Here is a 22,437-nt window from a genome sequence, read left to right as displayed (position 1 = left end):
TCAATTTATCCAATAAAATGCTTTTAATTTTTATCAAATCCTCTCAGTCCAACAATATTGTAAATGTAATTCAAATTAAGACTCCTACCATCACATTTCGTTATCTGAAAGTTCTAATTAGTAAAACACGCCCCCCCCCCCCTAATTTATGATTTAAAAAAATAAATAATATATATTATAAAATACAATATGCACACGCATTCTGTATTCATTCGCATTCGTCTACTCGTAAATTGTAATTAAATTGATATCGGTATAATCAATATTATTATTGTTTTTACGTTATTAAAGGGCGAATATCTATTTTTTGCAGGAACTATATTTTAAATCGGTTTGCAGACTTTAAATTTTGGAAATTGCTGCATCCTAGATCTGCGGAAATATACCTACTACTGAGTAGACTACCGAATCTACCGGAATTCACTTATAAACACCGGAATTCACTTATAAACACCGGAATTCACTTATAAACACTGGAATTAACCGGTGGCTCAGTGAATAGGACGTTGACTCGCTAAATTGGAGATTCCTTGTTCGCTCCCTGCGTTTGCCAAGAAAGTTCATCGGGTTTTCCGCCGTGGATCCCCCTTGTCAATGGTGCAGGAAACATGGCCTGGCCCACTGTATCATAATGACATATGCCCGTCTTCATTGGCCCAGTCAGAGCAGAACATCAATGAGACGGTAAACCCCATGCCAGGTTTGCTTGTGAATGCCGATGTAAATGCAACTTCCAGAAAAAACTATACAGCAGCTTACCATCACGAGAAACGCAAATTATTGACAAACTATAGCTTCTCATAACAAAGCACCCCAGATTGGGGAAACCATAACCTTTGCTTTGAGTGAATTGAAATGTGCTCCAAACCCCCGTCCCCACCCCACCCCAGCCGAAGGGCTTTTCATTGAAATAGGGGGTCGCGGTGGCTAAGTGGGTAAGACGCTGGCTGGCTAGCCTGGAGGTCGGGTGTTCGATCACTGCATTGACCGAGAAAGTTCATTCAGATTTTCCGGCGTGGGTTCCCCCTTGTCAGTGATGCAGGACGGAGGGCCCGACAAGGACAGCGGTCTAGTCCTTCGGATGGTACGAAAAAAACGAGGTCAAGTGTACACACTGGCGTGTACGTAAAAGATCCCTTGACAGTTGGAATTCGATATAAGAGTAGGCCGTAGTGCCGCTGTCCGGGCAAAATTTCCCTTATAGCACACTGTATGGCGTATGCCCTTCTTCATTAGCCCAGTTCGGAACAGAACCGCAGGACGTTAAACCCCATTTCATTCCATTTTCATTGAAATAAGACTATAGACCCGAATTTGCCCGTTCAACACCACTTTGTGGAACCTTTGAATAGTAAAATCTGCAAGTTTCAAGTAAATCCATGTAGGCTCACGTGTCAAAATTCGTTTCTAAGCAGTTGGTGATTATTAGCCATCGAGAGCCAATTCAGAATCCAAGAAAAAATGATTTTAATAAGCCCCCTGTTATCTTTAGCATGCAAAAATGTCAGATGCCTAATTATCCAATCAAGATATCAACCTGTAGTAAGGGAGCTAGGTTTAGGTAGTTTCGAAAGTCGCGTACAAAATTTCTACTATTATAGATGAGTGGACAGCGGTGCCCGATACTCTGAACCTTGATTCATAAGTTGCGGGTCCGCTTCCCGACCTAATTTCGATATAGACCTAGAAGTCCTCGCTACCGGTCTCCTCTGTTAAGTTTAGGAACTAGAATAGATAGAAATCCTCATCCTTTCTCGGGTAAGAAGAAAAGAACGTCGGAGAGCAGAGACGGATTTGCCGAAAACAATTTATTAGACCCATATATTTTTTGCCAAAACATCTCTTGATAATTATTGGTAAACAAAATAAAAAATCCCAAGTTAAACTGAAACCAAAACAAAAGTTAGTGTTATGTTCCAGTGCAGTGGTTCTCAACCTTTTTTAGCCAACGGCACACCTTGGAACACATGAAAAAATAGCGGCACACCTGACTAAATATAAATATATTTCAATTTTGCAAACTAAAAAACATGGCAAGTCATAGACGACATATAACCGGAGACACAGACACATATAATGACTCAAACAAAATAAAGAAAAACACAGCTATGAACATTTTAACGAAAAAATCAATGTTGTACGCGAAAGTTGAATTAACTCATCTCTGAGAGGGATAAAGCGAAGGCGTCAGGGGCGAATCCAGAGTCCTCCTCCCGCCCCCTCCAACGCTCCGCTACATGGAAACAATTGTATTTCTCAAAAATTTTCATGACCGAAGAAGAATCCCCCCCCCCCCCTGTTACATTGTCTCAGGAACCTGGAAAACCCTCTCCTGCAAAATTTCCTGGATCTGCCCCTTGGGGTCGAGGGTCTTTTCATAGCAGTGTTTCTGGTGTCATCTGAGGTAAGTCTACATAGGCAGAAAGGATGATATGTGTACGCTGAAGTTGAATTAAATAGTCATTTCTGGTCATTTCGACCCCTAGCTACTAGAACGTAGCCAAAAACGTTGAGATATACTGATGTGTTTGTTTTTAGCTACGATTGGCAGCCTTCAGTTTGACGTGGCAAACTCATTTAGTACACGCCCTTTTTACCATATCCTGAGGTCTGCAATTTATTATCAGGTCCAAAATTGCCTTTTTGATTGGCTGTTATAAAAGCCTAATTTAGCCCCGCCTTCAAAATGACATTTTATACGGTCTTTTTGCTGTTTAAAAAGATGGCGGTCTTAGTAACGGCTTAACGCCTCGATTTTAAATACGACGATTTCTACCTGTTTCAGGTAGGATTATATGCTTAATTGTAGTTGGGTGTTGTAGAAATATTATAAATAACAATAATCAATCGTTGTTTTGATTAAAACTATTGTCAATTTTGTTTAAACGTTATAGGTCATGGCCTCAGTCCTTAACTCGAAACACGGAGGGTTGAGAGATTAAGGTTTGTTATCTATTCGACCCCCACCCACCCCCCCACACACACACACACACTCCCCATAGATATAAGGCGCTTTCACGTTCAGCAGACGGCTGTCTTTCGAGACAGTCAACATTTCCTATTTGTTTCTTTGTATTCAGTTTTGTTTTTGTTTTTGTGACGGATGGAACATGTGCCCAATATGTATTCAATATACCTCGATTCCATTGAATACTGAAACGTTTCTTGATTGATTTTAGAGCACTTAGGTTTAGACTACTTGTATAGTTGAATTTTACTACATATGCTTACATTCGTATTTATAGCAGAGCATGACTCATGCTGGCATTACACAATGGTTTCTTTGGGTTGTATTCCTGATTGTTTTCAAATTTGAGTGAAGTCTGTGTCACTACAGACCCGGGACTGTACAGCGCAGTTGACGCTTGTGGCTAGCCCCCGGATCCATTCACTTTTTTTAATTGTTTGTCTCTTTGTGTTTTTCTGAGTATGATGTCTTGTCCGTGTATTTGTTTTTGTTTAAATTTTGGTGTGGTGCAGTCCCCCTGGACTTACGTGTTATGCTCTAGTGGTTCATTTGTGAAACTTTTAACGAAAATATAAAGATCGTACGTGGAAGCTGAATTAACTCATCTCGGAGTTGGGTAAAGGGGTCGTTCTTAGGGAGGAAGGACGGGTCGGGATATTCTTAAGCAGTGTTTTTGATGACACCTGCGGTTGCTAGACTTATGCAGAAAAGTTGATCGTTGTTTTCAGACTCGAAATTTCGAGGTTTTTTGCCCCCCCCCCCCTCCCCACACACACAAACACACCCTCGCGGGAAGGGGACCCGCAACTTAAGAATCCAGGTTCAGAGTATCGGGTACCGCTGCCCATTCATCCATCATGGTAGAAATTGTGTACCTGAACCTAGCTCCCTTACTATGCTTTCCCTTGTCAGATTCATCGGTTAAATTTTGTATCTATACCGACAAGAAAGGGTTCTAAATATCATCCACCAGATGGTGGGGTGGCATTACTTAAAATTCAGATATTTACGATTTCTTTATTCTTTATTTTTCAATGTCAATCAAGTGCCAATCTCTTCAACATTTATTCTTTAATTATATACTAGTTAACAAGATCATCTTAATTTCCAAAAAAAAAGAAAGAAAATAAATAGAAACATTAAATTTCTTTTTGCAAAAACTGGTTATTATTTATTTTAAAGATACATTATGGGAGATTAGATAATGGACTGACAGTTCTCGCAATAATAGTTAAAAACTAGATAATGTAAAGGGAATTTGCTGAAAATTTCAATCAAATGATCCACTCTGAATCGAGAATTTAGCGATTGAATTTTGGGCCTAGTCTCAATCATCATTACTAAAGTCGGTACGATAAAATACATAGTCTCGATTATCCATTTCTTGATTTAATCATGAATGAGCGTAGAGCATCAGATCGAATCCTAATCCAGTAAATATCGCAGGCTAGCGATGACATCGAGAGTTGATTGTGGTCTGGATCAGTTAATTAATGTCTAATTAATAATTTAGATAACATTTCAGGCTTAAAGAAAGACCTGCAATAGGCAGATTTAGCTCTTGCATAATGTATGTTTAATATTCATATATATGAACAGCCGTTAGGTTTCCTAACGAACATATTCAAGCTGAATATACATTTTATACTGCGATATCAACAGAAGCATAATATTATATGTAACCCATAATAGAATAATTCAGAGGGTCAAACAAACAAGTATTTCATTTTACCATCGCCCTTGATAGATTTTGATGCCCATATCTATCAGTTTGAGGGATTCTGATACTATCTCTAGAACTGGTCTGTAATTTGTAACAAACCACTCAGCTCCACCAACTATCTCCTTCTTTAAATTGTGTCTTAACCCTCCTATCTCCCTTCTTTTTTTTCTCGTCATTATTTCTGTATGGGCTGCTTCTTGATCTTGTCTGGTAGCTCCAAACTGATCGCATCTTTTCTTTGGTAAATTCATCTGATCAACTTCTTTTGTTTTTAGTTCTAAAGCAAACTCTCTTTCACGACTTAAGAGGATTTTTTCAGCTTCCTTAAATAATTTATTGGTATAATATTCTGGCTCATTTTCCTCCTTCATGTTTTGAATTACAGTAAGAAGTTCGTGTACACCTGCTTGTCGTTTCTCTTGAGTTCCAGTATTATCAATGGCTGTAAATCGGTTTTTACATTTAACCAGGAGTTTACGCAGATAATCTGGAACCTTGGTGATGAAGTCTTCCAACGATTTTCCATCTCTTATTAAGGCATCTTTCCCGGTGAATAAAACCACTACATAATAAAAGAATTTATCACCGAAAAGCTGGCTCAATGCATCCACGGTTTGTTCTTCTTCTTTTGTAAAACGGTTGATGTCCAAAACCAGGACAAACGCATGAGGACCTGGTGCCGACAATCCGATACATTTGGTAATTTCTTTAATAGATTCCTCTAGTGGTGTCCCAGTGTCAAATAAACCAGGGGTATCAACGATTTCCAGCCTAATATCACCATAACATTCTGCTACTTCATATTGACATTCTTTAGTTATGGACTCGAGGCTGAGTTCAGATTTGAAATCTTGAGATTCAGTAACAGAATTGCTTACTGAACTTTTTCCATTACCAGTCTTTCCCAATATAACTAGCCTTATCGATTCTTTATCTGGTAAAGTGTCTGAAAATTGGAGAAAAAAAATTATTGCGGCATTATTCTTTACCAATATATACATGTACTAGAATGTGTACATAAAACATAAGCGTAAAATAGGTAAAAGGCCCGTTTACAATGCACGCGCTGTCGAAGAAAATAGAGACTTTTGGCAAGCGTAAATTTCTGGTCCGTATCGCGTATCCGTGTGGATTTTGCGTGTGACGTCACCAATGTGTGTGCATTTCTCATACGTGATACGGCACACGGATACGGCAGCAGGTAACGAACAGCTTTCATACGGAAAAGGTCCGTATAACATTGTCGTGTCCTTTTGCCGTCTTTTTTGCTACTTTTAGACGCTGAAATGGTATGATGTGATTTTAACCATGATGATTGATCTACATGCTAAATTTAGGGAGGCGGAACCTTGCAAATCTGTAAATGATTTTATTCTGTGGTAAAGGGGTATAAACTTTCTGAAATGATACATTAGTGAAACCAAAAATTGCAGTCAAGTCGAAGTCGAAGATTTTTAATAAGATTCGACACTAATTTTTATTTTTTTAATAGCTCTGCGACTGTCGAGCGACTTCATTCCCTCCGGGAAATTGTCGGCTCTAATAGGCACTTGACGTACTGGTGGTGATCTTGGTAGATATTTGGCATCATGCTGTAATAGAACTAAGCTCAGCTCATCGACGCACACGTATGCGACGCGAAAATCTGCCCAAACTCTTAAACTACATTGACGCCACGTATCACGTATACGATACGGATACGTATACGGATGGGAAAATTCCGCTTGCCAAAAGTCTCTAATGATCGACGCATTGGAACTTATAAAGGTCAGTCATCTTACACATAGTTAGAAGGCTTTTGCATAACTTCTATGAAACAGATTGCTAGCCTAGGTCACTTGAATTTTCTATACTAATTTTAGCGAGCCACTGTGAAACTGTCATACAGCGGCCATCAACTGTCAAAGATAGCCACGCAAAGCGTGGAAATACGCCGACACAGCAACTAATAAGTCTTGAAGACAAGATGGCTTATATTACGTGTATCCGAAAAGAAAACTTGGATGGTGCCGTTGATCAAGTTTGATAAGGATCCGTTGTGCCTTCAAGAAATCTGATCTCTGTCGTGTTCACAAGTTTTTCCGTACAGATAGGCTAGTAGGCCTATGTCCCTGGAACAGATCGAAAGTCCTAGAAATATGCTGGAAGGTTGTGAAGCGCTGAATATCGACAGGGTTTGTTCATCTTGTGAACCCAGTGTTACGCATAATTTTTTTAAAACTTTCTCTTACAACTGCAGCCTCACGGGGGGGGGGGGGGGGAACGACCCATGTAAGTGGGCGTATAAAAATTCTCCTTGGGGCAATGGGCGCCTTGGCTTGGATTAAAGCACAATTACGAGGATTACAAGACGGGTATAGACTTGACTAAGGAGGTTGAATTATTGGTCTAGCAGTTTGGAGCTGATCGACACGCATGTTGACTCAAAAAATATGCACAATTAATTGTAGATGTGAAAATGCACACGCTAGACAACACCTTACTATTAGACCTATTTATGGATTAATGGAATTAAAACACCTAACAAAGGGTCCTGGTAATATGTTAGCAAAAAGGACTGGCCGTCTTTGAAGTGGGTAAAAAAAACAACTTGGGTAAAAAAAAAACAACTTGGCGTGGTGCTGATCTCATTTTCTGAGATGGATGTGCAACATTTACGTCCGTAAAGATGAAGATTTCCATATTCGATGTAGAGCTACATTGATCAGCGGTGCATATTCGCTAGGCCGCTACAGGATGACATCGATGTGACGTATATGAGCCCCAAATATTAACTTTTTCCTCAGACAAATTAAATTCTAAAATATTTTTTTATGTAGGCCTACATGTATTAGAAAAATAAATAAAAACGTTTGAAGTATTTGTAGGTAAAAATTATTTCCTATACTATAGGCCTATAGTGTAAATGGGTATTAAAATGAGTAAAGGACACCATTCTGTCCGAACCAGTAAAGTCTTGTAACGTGCCATTATTGACCCAATGATTGACGCCGCGCAAGAAGCTTTAATGACGAAAGCGTCTTGACGCCGCCATAGAAATATATTAAAGCTTCTTGCGCGGCGTCACGTGTTGAAGACAGGCATCTTTAACAGAGATATAAGAAGACTTTCGTAATCCTCTGTGAAACAGATTGGTAGATAACTATGAAAATATAAATTCAATCAATGGCAGGAGAAAAAAATAGGAAATAATAAAAATACAAAGACGAGACAAAATCGTACAATTTATTGCCCCTAAGTCTCACTGAAAATGTCAAGGTTGGGGTTAGTCGTCTGCAAACATAGAGCTATATATAAGCAAACCAACTGGAAATTTGCGACTATGTGTAGACTTATCTTTTCCTGGTTGTAGACGGCGCACCATATCTTGTCACGTGATAAAAAATCAAAACCATAAACCTATGAAAATATCCGCGGGACGCAGAAATTACTAAACAGTTTTAAACATAATACATTATGGCCCAGTTTTGTTTTCCCATGCTTCGAATTGAAGAAATTTTAAATTTCTTTCATGATATCAATGTTGACATTTGTGACACTGATTTTAGAAAACCCGATTCCTTCAAATGGAGGCAAATTTACGGAATAATATTAGAGTTGTTGACAAATATTCCCCCCGATCAAGTTTATCAGAATAGTCAACAAATTATATTGGTGAAATCAAATGATGTTTACGAATATCCAGAGCTCCACAATGAATCATTACCCCTTATGACTGTAACGCTCTCCCTAAAAAGAGTGATGAGCACTTGTGGAATTAAAGATTTTACAGTTCAAGACATCATAGAACCATCCTTGAAACGTCTTATTAAAATTTGCAGTGCAGCTATCAATTTATACAAGTTTCGTACAAATAGAATTACAATTTTCCAACAACTCAAAGAAGAAAATGAAAAGTTTCGGGAGCTCTATGATGACTTAAGACAGAAAATAAATAACCATAAAGCCATTAGAACAGAAGAAGAACCAGAAATAGCCAGACTTCAACATGAAATTGAAGTGTTTACAACTGAAATGGCAAGCCATCATAAGCAGCAATCAGTATATCAGAAAAATATTCAAGAAATTAAAACTGATTTGTCGGGTAAAAGAGCATCCAAGGACAAACTGAAAGTTGATATCATCAACAAAGAGAAACAAATTGATATTATTTCTCAGAAAATTGTCCAGTCACCTGAGAAAGCCAAGAATGAGCTGGCCAGAAATCAAGAAAAGGTCACAACCCTTAACGAAGAAATAGCTGAATCAAGGGACAGGCGTACTGAGTGGGCAAGACAAGCCGAAAAATTCAAGCAGCGAGAGGCTGTGGCTGATAAACTATTAAAACTTCTACAATCCATCAAACAAGAAAAAGATCAAGAAAGTGTTTTAAGCAAGGATATCCTCCAGAACAATGATGTTTACCAAGAGGTTCAGAGTATATTGGAAGAATTAGCAACAAAGAGATATCAACTGGACGCCAGATTGACGTCCAAACAAGAAGCTGGTGCCAAATTCGATCTTCAGTTTAAAGCTAAGAAGAAGGCTTCCCATGAACAGCTTGAGCAAGTAATAAATCAAAAGATGATATACAAGAAGAAAAATAATTTGGAAGCAGAACAAACAGAGGGTACGCTGAAGCAAAAACAGAAAGTCTTAGAAGAATTAAGGAACAGGGAACAGCAAGTTGAAGAGAGAGTTGAAAAAATGTTTTCTCTGTACATTGAACTGGTTCAGAAATATGAAGAATCATATGAACAATTTAAAGGGGAACAGACAAATTTTCTTCAGGCTGTTGGTTTAATTTGATTTTGTAAGATTAGTGATTATTTAATGTATAGGATTGATTAAAAGTGCTAACAATTAAAGCTTGGATAATGGATAAGCTTATCCTTTGTCTTTAGTTGTAGTGTAGTAAGTTTCAATGTTGAATTGGTCTTGAATCTTAACAGAAAAGCAATATTTTACTTGTTATAAAGAAAGCAGTATAAAATGATATTCGAACAAATGTGTTTTTAATAATTGGTGTCTGACTGACTAGAACCCCAGTACACATTACCTCTGAGAATGCTACAGTACAAAATATAGATGCACAGTGTATGTATACGGAATTGGAAATCAGAGTGCTATATAATATGACACATTAAACTCGAAAAAGTTTTCTCAAAGTTTTGAAAAATTAAAATGTGTCATGGCAAGGGATTCTGTATTGAGATCTATCATCTATGTGTTCTTTCTTTTGCCTCATTGAACTCTCCCACCAAGAATCACAAAATTCCATAGATAACATTTCGCTGTATATAAATGTTCAACGCAATACATTTTGATTTTTGAACTAAATTCTATAGAATTTCTTAGATTCTGGTGCTGTAGACTATCACGTTCCAAATTCAAAAGGTAAGCAGTAAAATTGGGGAGTGGCAGCTTAGTACCGGTACATGTAGTTGTGTGGTGGTGGAATCCAAATGGGGCAAGTTGATCCATTTTTCAAAAAATGTCAACCGTGTACTGGTAATGGAATTCATTATTAAAATTTACAAATATTAACTACCGATTAATATTATAGCAGCTTTAGTTCAGTGTGTCATGCAGAGGAAGAAAAGTAAGTCAGGACTATGGTCGTTCTCACTCTGTTTTATAATATCCAATTTCCCCCCAAACATTTCATATTTACTGTCAATTATGAAGTAAACATACAAATCAGTTATAAATGAATTGATTTCAAATACAAAGTTCGACCTAAAACTAGTAAATGAAACAACATAATTTTCCTATAAAGTAAGTTAACTAATTAACTTAACCGGTAATGAATTTTCAAAAACAAAAGTTAAATTCTTTTAACTATTATATACTTGCCAAAAAATGTAAACCGAATGAATGGCAGTGCTACATGCCTATGTCTTGCATTGTACTGGTTCCTCCTTATGGCTTAATCGACAATCCCATCAAGTTATAAAAACTTCAATCATGATGAATCAAGAATTAACCGTGTCATGTGTTCACAAGCTTTAACAATAAGTCAATTACTGTGATGATTCTGAAAGTCAATGATTTTGACAACAATTGGTGAACAATATACCTACAATAAATTATAAACAAGGGTGTACCATATATAAACCTTATATTTATTAACTTACCAAAGTCTCCTTTTTCATCTACAGGTGTTTTTTTATGTGAATATTTATTTTTTGTCCAACAGAGTTCACAATATTCTGGCCATTTGCTATTCAAGTATGTACATTTTTGACATTCCCATGCTAAAAACAAATTGACAGTTAAATAGATTTTAAAAAAAGGAAAATTGGAGTTAGATTTAGATAGGACTGATAATGGTCATTTTACATGGCCATTATCAATAAGTGTTATCTGTTAACCATAATGTAGGTTAGAATTGTGTGGCTTTTACAGGGTAACATTTGTGAAATGTCAAAATATTTCCCAACAAACCGACTAATATCTGCTTTTAATATCAAAAATATTAACACAAATTAAAAGAAAAAGAACAAATTCTCACTGGGTCACATAACTAAATTAGTAGACAAGTAGGTACAATTGTATGTACATGTAAGAAGTTACACAAACTGAAGAAAGAATATATTACTATAGATAATAAATAGAGAGTTTGAATTATGATGTGAATTCCACTCGACTCCATATGGCCAATGTGTAAACTCAGATTAATAAATATATAATATATCGGCAGCTCACCTGTAATATGGCCTAAAATTAATAAATATAAATATATAATATATCAACAGCTCACCTGTAATATTTTCAGAGACTGGATCATTAGATGCCATTTCTCTTGTGTTGACTTTTCTTATCAACTAATCAAGTGATTTTGTTTTTGGAAATCCCATTCTAAATATAGCTCATGTACAATGGATATTTATTAACAATGCAGTGGCCTTTCCAGAATGACGTCTGGGTGTGGTTTTTTTCCCCAAGACGTTTGAATGAAAGCTTCTTGTTTTTTCCCCCAATCGGCAAGTCACGTGACGGGGTACTCCGTGCATTTTCAATTTTAGAAAGGAAATGGGGTTTAACGTCCAACTGTTGAACTGTTCTGCCCCGACAGGGCTAATGAAATTAGCAGGCCCAATTATGCCGACTAAACTCGATATTCTCGGCGGCGCGTCGAATTACCCAATACCACCTATTTCAACCCCATCTCACTTCCGTTGTATCTATAACAGATTCTATTAAAATAAACGGTTTTTACAAGGGTCCACCAAATAAAAATGTATATATAGGAAGTGGCGGTCGTATATTCGCCAATATCAAAAGAAACCGAGATCTTTCGTTTATAAACATACATTGTCAGGTTCATCAAAATCGTATAAAAATTGTGACCTCTAGTGTCCACGACCTTGGTATTATATTATGCATATATTTGTCAAGTCCTGTATCGCAGGAAACCACCATCGACTGTGTACAGCAACATGACAGTGATTTAAGGTTTTAAAAAACGGTGAAAGTATATTGTTCGTTTCCAAACAGTATTGTTTACATGGTATAGCCGTTTTTGATAGCCTCGTTTGTCACACAATTAGTTTTTTTGGGGTTTTTTTTGTGCAATATTCTGCTATGCACTGGTTAATTGGGCATAATAAATTTCTTGAGTCATGACGTAACCTTATGTAAACAAATTTGGAGCTCTGTTTAAACCCGAATGATATTGTTACGCAATAAGGTATTGGTTGTTAATGAGACTATTGACCAGTAATAATTTGGAACAGAAATTTGCGTTCATTATGGATGTGTTGAGTGGGATCAATGGCAATTGATATTAAATGTGCTAAATATTACAATAGGACAGAACTAGAAGCCAAATAGGTTGTTACTCGTAATCAGACTTTAGTGTGTTGTAAATGTTTTCATTTCCGACAAAATGTTTCGTTGCCTGGCAACCTATCTTTTTATTCTTTGGGGGTGGGGAGGGCGTATTATTTTCTGGAAGGTGCAAATAATGATCCTGTTTCAGCTATATTTATTGTGTTAGTAATTCATGTTTGGGAGCTGTGCATTTTAGCTACCAATATTTAAAACCAAAAAGTAGCCTAGCCATCCGTTACTGTATTTATTTACGTATTTAGATAACGACATCTCGGGACAATTAAAATGCTGATATCTTTGAACACACAGAATGATGCCGTTGTATCGAAACTACAGAAAGGTCGTAGTCTACATATAGGAAAAGATGAAAAATAACATAATCTTTGTTTATTATTTACTATCACTGTTGCCATTCGAAATGCTGTTGTCCGGGCAAAATTTCTTTCATAGCAGACTGCATGGTGTATGCCTGTCTTCGATTATTTGTCAGGTTTGTGTTAAACCTCACTTCATTTCATTTCCTCACAAGAAAGGGACGTTGGATGGCCGAATGGTTAGCATGTGAGCGCTGTATCATAAGGTCTGTCACTTGTACGTGACAAGGAGAAGGGTTGCACCTGTCTAACCTTGTGGGTTTTCTCTGGTTTCCTTCCACTGCTAAAGACCCCTATGCACAAGAGGATTATTGAAATAAAATTGAACCATGTGTTAGTTCCAAACTGACCTAGTTTGTGTCGAGTGGACGTTAAACCCCATTTCTCTCTCTCTCCCATGACAATATTTGTCCAGTGATGTATACTATTCAAAAAAAGTAGGGGATATTTGATTTTGGGGGCATAATACTAAAATATGCAAATGACTACGAAAAAAGTCACTATAGAACCTAACAGAAGAAACATTTCCAGTTACATGTGACGCCCAAACGCACCAATAGCTACCGCATGGAATGCAGGTGATGCTTGGGATCATCATGGGGGTCCAACCCAAGATTTGCACGACTCTGACTTTGAATGTTACAGTCATTGTGGCATTGAATTCCAGGGTGGAAACATCAGTTTAATTGTTTTAGTGACCAGAAAACAAATTTTGATATGCGTCGGCTTACCCAAAATGAAAGGTTACGTGCCCTTGGCATGCTACAGATCGGCACAACACAGGCGTTTGTGGCGCGGACGATGAATGTTTCTCAGTCTGTCATAAGCAGGCTATGGTCCAGATACCGTGATACACAATCTGTACAGGACAGACCACGCTCAGGTCGACCAAGGGCGACAACTCAAGCCCAGGATCGATTTATCCGTACCTTGGCCTTGAGAAATCGTGTCATCACAGCAAATCAGATCAGCGCTCGTCTTCAAACAGACACTGGTGTGAGAGTGAGTGGCCAGACGATTCGGAATCGACTGCATAGGGGTCACCTTCGCGCCCGACGTCCTCGCGTGATCCCTTGTTTGAGAGATCATCACATTCAGGCAAGACGTCGTTGGTGTAGGGATCGTCAACACTGGGATAATCGACGCTGGAGCAATGTGATGTTTTCAGATGAGTCAAGGTTCACTGTTGATTTTTTGGACAGACGTAGGAGGGTGTGGCGTCGTCGAAACGAGCGCTTCCAAGACGTTAACGTCATCAGACATGATCGATTTGGGGGTGGTTCTGTTATGGTGTGGGGAGGCATCACTGTTGCTGGAAGAACGGCTTTACATGTTGTTGCAGGGCGTGTTACAGGCCAGTACTACCGGGACAACATCTTGGCAGTCCATGTTGTGCCGTTCGCATGACGTCATGGCCGCCGTTTCATCTTACAGGATGACAACGCAAGATGTCACAGGGCCAGGATCGTTACAGGTTACCTCCAAAAACAGAACATCACCACATTACCTTGGCCAGCACTGAGTCCCGACATCTCCCCCATCGAGCATGTCTGGGACATGCTTGGACAGAGGTTACGTCAACGTCAACAACGTCCTGCCAATGTCCAAGAACTTGCTGCTGCGTTGCAACAGGAATGGGACAATCTGGACCAAAATGACCTTAGACGTCTCATTAGGAGTATGCCACGTCGGATCAATGCTTGTTTGGCAAACAGAGGAGGATTTACCCGTTACTGACTTGGTTGTGATGCTGTGGTAACTTTGCTGTTTGACCCCGGGTATCATTTTACCCTTATAATGGTCAGTCTGTGCCTTACTTAGTCTAACGATCATTTGGAATAAATCGATGAATGTGAACTTCATTTCATTTTGTCATTTGTTTCTTCGTCAGTTTCATTAGGTGACTTTAATAACACTTAAAAATCAAATATCCCCTACTTTTTTTGAATAGTATATTATTAGGGTTGGGTACTTGGCTATGAAAAATTTATTAACCAGGGCCCTGTTTCATGAAATTTTAACTAAAGATAAAATCCAAATTTTAGTAGATACTTCAATTTTGATTGGCTAAACACTAAAATCAATCCAATATTATCCAATCAAATTAATAAAATGTGGATTTTATCTTAGTTAAGATTTCATGAAACAGGCCCGAGGTATACCTAATAACTTACTTGTGAAATCTGTGCACTAAACCTTTAAAATTTCTGCATGTGACCAATAACGAATAACTTAAATGCATGTCGAAATAGTTCTTTTTTCATATTTTTTAATAGTTTATATATTTATGAAAGAACACTTACATCTTAGTAAAAGGAAAATCTAACATTAGTGAAGAAGGACCTATATCCCAACACTGTTATTCACAAACATAATGGTACATTAAAATTAACAAATCAAATTTACACATTTCACAGTATATAATATTTACATATCTAAATAGTGATCAATATTGAAATGAATATAATTAGTAAATGAATGTAAACATGTCATGTTTATTTATAGGTTCACTGATAAATATAAGTATCTTATTTTCATTGTAATTTTGTTTATTAACATAACTACACTCAGTTTGTTCTATGTACACTGGGGCTTCACAATGTAGGCGGAGGTTACGGTCCGCTATTTGCCCTCAATGTTCCTCATATGAACGGTTTTGGGAGCTTTATATTGTGAAGTCCCAGTGTATTCATCACAAGGTTATCATCTATTTTGTGTAACATTTAACCTATCAAGGGTAAGGGAATATATAAATTTGATGAATGTGAAACATACATGAAATAATCCAGTTTCCTTTTGAAAATAAGTGTTAGATCTAATTAATAGCAAAATATTACCAGGCAATAAATATACATGTATGCCCACCAGAAGCATTTTGAAGGTTGGCTATCAGGGCAATAACGATAAAATTGTTGGCCAACTCTTAATAATAATGCAATTCCTATTGACTTGTAGGAGTGGCAACGGCAGAAACTCTGAAAAACTTTAGTAGACTTCCCTTTTAGGACTGAATAACTAAACTAAAATTAAAATTGAAAATCTTAAAAACTTTGACCAGAATTTGGACTGACTGATGGACGCAAGCTTAAAGCGGAAATTGCAAATTTTCTAAGAAAGTCAAAACGTAATTATTTCTATTTCTTTTGCTCAATAGGTTGTCAACTCACAATTATACGATCATAGGTGTCATTCTCACACTTAAGATTCATTTAGACAGGAAATAATAACACAATTACCTCCCTTGTTTTCTATTCTCCACCATGGAGTAGCGATATTCAAACATTTAAAAAAGAAGAGGAAAATGATATTTTTGCCAATTTCTAAGCTGGCAATAGTGAATTATAGGATTATTCTTTAAACATGCATTATGCAAGAGCAAAATCTGCTTATTACAAGTCTTTCTTTAGGCCTGAAATGTTATCTAAATTATCAATTAGACATTAATTAACTTATCCAGACCATAATAAACTCTCGATGTCAAGGCTAGCCTTCGATGTTAGCTGGATTAGATTCCTATATGCCGCTAACGGCCGTTGATAATTAAATCAACAAAAGTGGATAATCGAGACTAAGCTGTTTAAATTAATGATTTTAGTAATGATGACCGAGACTATGCCAAAATTTCATCCGCTTCTTTATCGGCTCATAGTGGATCAATTTGACTGAAATTTTCAGCAAATTACCTTCACACTATCTAGTTTTTAACTATTATAGCGAGAACTGCCATCTCGTTATCTTATCTCCCATAATGTATCTTTAACAAGGTAGGACTGTTTATGGATACCATCTATTTTCAGGCTTTATTTTAATAAATTTTAAAAATATAACTTAAAAATTTGCAATTTCCGCTTTAAATAATATATAACTGATAAAAATTCCAATTATATGCATTACAGTGAAGAATAGTCCTACTATTATTTCAACCAGAAACAGATCAATATTCATATTAAGATTTATTTTTTTCCCCGGTATTCTACAAAAAGTTCTGCAAACAATTCTGTATATGAGTAACTCAGAAGATCAAATTTCCAGACTGTTTCTAACCTAGGGTTAATCCATGGAAATAATATAATACATTAGAGATCAATAATTGGATTTTGCAGACATTTTCATTATGCAGTCTGTTCTATCACATTTATCTTTTAATGGCTTGTCCCTAATTCAGTGTCTGGAGGAAGAGAGAGAGAGAGAAATGGGGTTTAACGTCCACTCGACACAAACTAGGTCATTTCGGGACTAACATATGGTTTAATTTTATTTACATAATTCGCTTGCGCGTAGGGGTCTTTAGCAGTGGGAGGTAACCGGAGGACCCGGAGAAAACCCACGAGGTTGGACAGGCGACCCTACTCCTTGCCACATACAACTGCGGATTCGAAACCACGCCAGTCGACTCAATGACAGACTTTATGATACAGCGCGCGCACACTAACCATTCAGCCATCCAACCCCCCTGTCTGGAGGAAAGTGCACTGTTTAATCTCCAATCTGTCAGTCAATGACAGTTTTAATCAAATAACAATGAATAAAATATGATATATCAAATGAAAATTTCTCAATAGTTTAAGGGACAAATACAATGTATAAACTTGAATTTGCATAAATCTAGCTTTATATTCAGACATTTTTTATTCCACTGAAAATTACATCCATTTAATTTAATTAATTAAATTTCTTTCAGAATGGACTTTTTCTTGTATATTATGTCATAACCCCCAAAACTCATTCACCAAACAAAATAATCTGCAAATAATTAGTAACCCATATTCTGACTTTTTAAACTTTGAATGTAATATATCACATGTAACTATATATATATATATATATATATATATCTATATATCTATGTCGATTACCTGTCAATATTCCCCATTTTCATACAAATAGCCACTGTCGATACTACTTAATGTTAAATGAATGATCTCATACTTGCAAAAAAGAGAAGGTTACTACTATTGAATAGAATGATGATAATAATAATGAGAGATCATGCACGATTATACAAAAATAAAATTTCATGTGAACAGTTAGTCTTAAATACACATTTAAATAGTATCATCAAAACCAAAAATTTCTAATTATTTTATATATATACCACTGGTCTAGTTAATACTAATTCAATTATCATATAAACACAAACTACAATAACCATAGAACAATTCCAAATATTTGTTCTCCCTCTATTTGACTTCTTACTTAAGAGTTGCAAAGGGTTCTATTGAGTGGAGCAGTATGACCACTATTTAAAACAGATGGTTTGTACAGAGAGTCAATCTTCACCACGGCTCTAGTTTTCATTACATATATCATGCAGGGCCCTTATTCTAGAAAACTTAAACTAAGTTACAACCGAAATTTTAAGAAATACTGCAACTTCATTGGATATATGCAAATTGATTTTACTGGTCAGCCAATCGAATTGCAGTATTTCTTAAAATTTTGATTGTATCTTAGTTTAAGTTTTCGTGAATAAGGGCCCAGGAAGTTTAATTTAAACCACTGGTTTGCAAAACAAATATTTGTTTGGAATTGGTCTTATTGCGAAAAGTTAATAAATGCTGCAGAAAGCTTTCAAGCAATAAATTTTAGAAATCAAAACGATAATTAAAAAAAAAAATAAAAGGAACTTTCCCCTCACAAAAGCAAAAAAATCCTATAAATCCTCACTACTATAATATCTGTTATGTTCTAGTTTATAGTCATACACAAAACACATTTCAAGTATATAAGTAAAAATATATTAACAAGTTTTCTCCACTGCAACAATTTAATGTTTTCATAAAGAGATTTTTTTAATAAAATGTTCTGATTCAGTGGTAACATACGATTTGGAACTTTATCTAACATGACATTAGGACATATAAATTATTTCTACCAACTACGAAGGTATAACACAAAATATTTTCAATAATATTTTCTTATGTTCTTCTTTATCATCCCATATTCTTATGTATGAAATTAAAACAGCCTCATTTGCATTTTTTGTCGCACATTAAATGTTTATGTTTTATTTTTTCAACATTAAATAAATAAACCTAGTTAACCTCGTTTAAATAAACCTCTCCATCTCTAGATAAATTTAATTAAAAATGGACCACTGTGTGGATATCACAGCCATGTTGAAGAAAGTTGTAACAAAAAAATTGTTAGTTAACTGTTTGGAATGATAACTTGTGATACAGCTGGTTAGTTCAGTAAATCCTGAAAAAAAAAAAAAAAAAAAATAATATTATTAGGACTTCTAATATTATGATTGCAAAATAATGGGGCCAGTTGCTGCTTATTATCTAAAGGTAACACTGAGCCATTAACCCTCTGCCTGCCAAAGTCACAGAATTAGGACATTTGCCTCATCCCTACTTTCAATAAATACATGCCTATACTATACTATATATATTGAAATGGGGTCTGTTCGTCCCGATTTAGTTTCTGGAGCGTATCCCATAAACAGTTCAAGATATAGTTTTGAAACTTTGTACACACATCACCCTATTACAGTAGTTGTGCCTTTTGCTATTTAGGAACTTCTGGGATTTATATTTTTTGTGTTTTCATGGAAACAAATTTAACTTAGTTTTGGTGTACAATTTTGTTTCCGGAGCATCTCAAACCGTTCAAAATATCTTTTTGAAACTTTGTACAACATCAACCCATTACAGTAGTTGTGCCTTTTGCTATTTAGGAATTTCTTGGAATTATATATTTTGTGTTTCAATGGAAACAAATTTGACTTAGTTTTGGGTGTACAATTTTGTTTCCAGAGCATATCTCATAAACTATTCAAGATATCTTCATGAAACTTTGTAAAAACATAAACCTGTGATAGTAGTTGTGCCTTTTGCTAATTAGAAATTTCTCGGATTTGATAATTTTTGTGTTTCCATGGAAACAAATTTCTCTGTTGAATGATTTTTGAATTTTTACTGCACATTTAACTTAGTTTTTGGTATATAATTAGAATTCTAGAGCATATCTCAGAAACTGCTCAAGATATCTTTATAATACTTTCACATTCATCTACCTATTAGTTTAATTTCTGGTGACCGTCCTTCCATCCCGATTTCGTTTCTGGAACATATTTCATTATCTGTTCAAGAAATCTTTTTGAAACTTTGAACAGACATCAACCTATTATAGTATTTTTTTTTCTGATGTATAAGCTTATTGTTTAACATTACAACAGCTGATTGAGGTAGGAAAAGGTTGTGCAAACATTGCAGGGAGTAGCGACCCTGCCTCGTCGAGCTACTGTGATCAGAGTATGAATCTTCTGACTAGTCCCATTGATATTCCAAGAAGTTGTTTTTCTTATGCCTTCCAAACAAGTTCAAGGGCGCGGGATGGTGATGACTAGTCATCTTATTTAACTTTAATGGAAAGCCTTTGAATTATGACCCCATAATCACACAATCACAAACATATTTCTGAGCTGTAATTGTATAGTAGAGAGAGAGAAAGAGAGAGAAATGGGGTTTAACGTCCACTCGACACAACTAGGTCATTTCGGGACTAACATATGGTTTAATTTTATTTCAATAATTAGTGTGCGCACGCTAACCATTCAGCCATCCAACCCCCCTTAATTGTATAGTAAGAATAAAACAACTGTTATGTGTGGTGCGGTCCTCCTGGACTTATTATACTCTATCTAGTTACATACTGGCATGCTTCTGTTCCATATGGATAGAAATGGAAAATCTATTAGGAAATAAAATGGTTAATAGTAAGTCCAGGCAGACTGCAGCACACACTACAAACATACAAGACAAATCTAGGGACAGGACACAATATACAGACATCACAGATCAAGTAATTTAATATAAAATTATGGCTGCTCTCTAAGATTTTATGCTACCTCCAGGCATACATAAAATATCACTATTGTTTAAAACTTTAATTCAAATTAAATAAATATTGTATTAGTTTATGATAATAATTCTTACATCATCTGAATCATCATGGTAACTTTGGACTGGTGCGCTACCATTCATTCCTCCCTGTGATCTTCTTGGTTTAGTTACTTCAAAAGGATTCCCATTGGATCTTGTTGTATCTTGCTGTTAAAACACAAATTATAAAAAATATACAAATTTTATTAACTCTCTTAAATGACCCAGAGGTTTGACGTCATAACGTCATAAAACCCCACGTCATAATCGTCAAGTGTTAAAATATACACACATTTTAAAGTCATATCATTAAAAAACAACTGTAGATAGACCATACATGTAAATGGATGAAATAATCTAAATTTATTTTCGTAAATATGAAATAATGAATTTTATACCAAAAATTAATTTAGACATTTCATGCAAAATTCATGTAAATACATGTAAATGGATGAAATAATCTAAATTTATTTTCGTAAATATGAAATAATGAATTTTATACCAAAAATTAATTTAGACATTTCATGCAAAATTCATGTAGATGTTCTATTTTTTTTTTGTTCGGCTGTTGTGAACTAAAAATCATTCATCATGAATCTCTTTTAATGTAAGCTTATTTAAGTAATTTGTTGATTAAGCCTACTTGCTTCTATCACTTATCAGTAGGCCTACACTAGCCTATCACGTTCTAAAACAAAACTATAAAATTCTATACCACCGATAAAATCTGAATTACTGTCATTCAATAAGGATGGTAATCCTTCTTTAGGAGAATGTCGTCCTATAGGCCTAGACATATCACTTTTTTATTACAGTTTTTCAAAAAGAACTAGTAAGATTTTTCAATGTCAAAATGTCTAACAGGAAGTAAATAAGCGAGAAAAAGTCGTCTGTTCATAAGGGAAGTAACTCTCATTACGCTAGAAACGTTGCATTCGGCTAACTGGTTTTGTCGACAAAAGTTGCCGTGGGTCAGTTAAGAGTTCATAAAGCACAAAATACATCCAGATAAATGGCATTATTCACAGTTGTAAGTAATCTCTGCTCTTCTTGTTTACAATCTGTAACAGATGTTTAGCTGTTTTTACATCACAATCTAATACTTAAAATCATTAATATTTTTGATTTACTTCATGTTTCTAAAATTAGTGATTTTGTGAAATATGCTGAGAAACAGAATCGAGATCTGGCTATTGTTACTTCCATTTGTATATTTGCAACAAGCTGAAACCACAACTACACCAATGTTATATGTAGGTAAGGAGATATTACCTCTTCATCTGAAGTATCATTATACAATGAATCTGTATTTGTTAAAACACCTTCCAAATTAGCATCAAAATCCTGATTATCTGTCTGACTCTGATTCAGTAGTGAGTAACGATAAACTACTTTACTGCAAAAAAATAATCAATTACATAGAACTTAATGCTTACTGAGAATAAATGACAAGTCTGTTCTATGTTAAGTATTAGTAATGTGTGATGTCCGAGTGACTAGGCCTCAAGTAATGACAATTTGCTATTGTTTTTTTATATCTCAAGTTTACTTATTGCTATTCTTTAGTGCAACTGGTGCAAAAAAACAGGGAGTTAAAACCCTCATTTCAATTCAGTAATGTTCTACATTTAAATTTTCAGATGGTTAAAACAGTCATCTAGTACCATA

At 35.7% G+C, this 22,437-nt stretch overlaps 2 protein-coding genes across 3 annotated transcripts in view; both read right to left on the bottom strand.

Moving 5' to 3' along the window:
* Positions 1-4,001: 4,001 nt before the first annotated feature.
* LOC130010319 (GTPase IMAP family member 7-like) lies at positions 4,002-11,815 on the bottom strand. Of its 2 annotated transcripts, XM_050556268.2 has the most exons (3): positions 11,434-11,813; positions 10,808-10,927; positions 4,003-5,637 (listed from the first exon to the last, which is right to left on the bottom strand). In XM_050556268.2, the coding sequence occupies exons 1-3, from the start codon at positions 11,468-11,470 to the stop codon at positions 4,697-4,699; spliced, it is 1,098 nt and encodes a 365-aa protein (XP_050412225.1). In that variant the 5' UTR covers positions 11,471-11,813; the 3' UTR covers positions 4,003-4,696. The 2 variants fall into 2 exon arrangements, with proteins under 2 accessions (XP_050412232.1, XP_050412225.1); XM_050556275.2 differs by lacking the exon at positions 10,808-10,927 and having other exon boundaries at positions 4,002-5,637; positions 11,434-11,815.
* A 3,317-nt stretch (positions 11,816-15,132) lies between these two features.
* The window catches only part of LOC126827091 (sortilin), a 31,253-nt gene continuing 23,948 nt past the window's right edge, over positions 15,133-22,437 (bottom strand). Inside the window, exons 20-22 of the mRNA XM_050556285.2 lie at positions 22,042-22,165; positions 20,824-20,937; positions 15,133-19,081 (exon numbers count right to left, since the gene is read on the bottom strand). Coding sequence (XP_050412242.1) covers positions 19,067-19,081; positions 20,824-20,937; positions 22,042-22,165 — 253 coding nt within the window. The 3' untranslated portion in view covers positions 15,133-19,066. The remainder of the gene's footprint in view (positions 19,082-20,823; positions 20,938-22,041; positions 22,166-22,437) is intronic.

Source organism: Patella vulgata, chromosome 7, assembly GCF_932274485.2.
Source record: "Patella vulgata chromosome 7, xgPatVulg1.2, whole genome shotgun sequence".
Classification (NCBI taxonomy): domain Eukaryota; kingdom Metazoa; phylum Mollusca; class Gastropoda; family Patellidae; genus Patella; species Patella vulgata.
This window is presented reverse-complemented; position numbering and strand designations above follow the sequence as displayed.

Bases quoted from the DNA above. Each gene is read 5' to 3' on its own strand.
- LOC130010319 (XM_050556268.2), bottom strand. From the start codon at position 11,470: ATGGCATCTAATGATCCAGTCTCTGAAAATATTACAG. The intron at 10,928-11,433 runs GTGAGCTGTTGA...ATTTGTTTTTAG, and splicing joins AGTCTCTGAAAATATTACAG to CATGGGAATGTCAAAAATGT. The intron at 5,638-10,807 runs GTAAGTTAATAA...TCCAATTTTCAG, and splicing joins AGATGAAAAAGGAGACTTTG to ACACTTTACCAGATAAAGAA.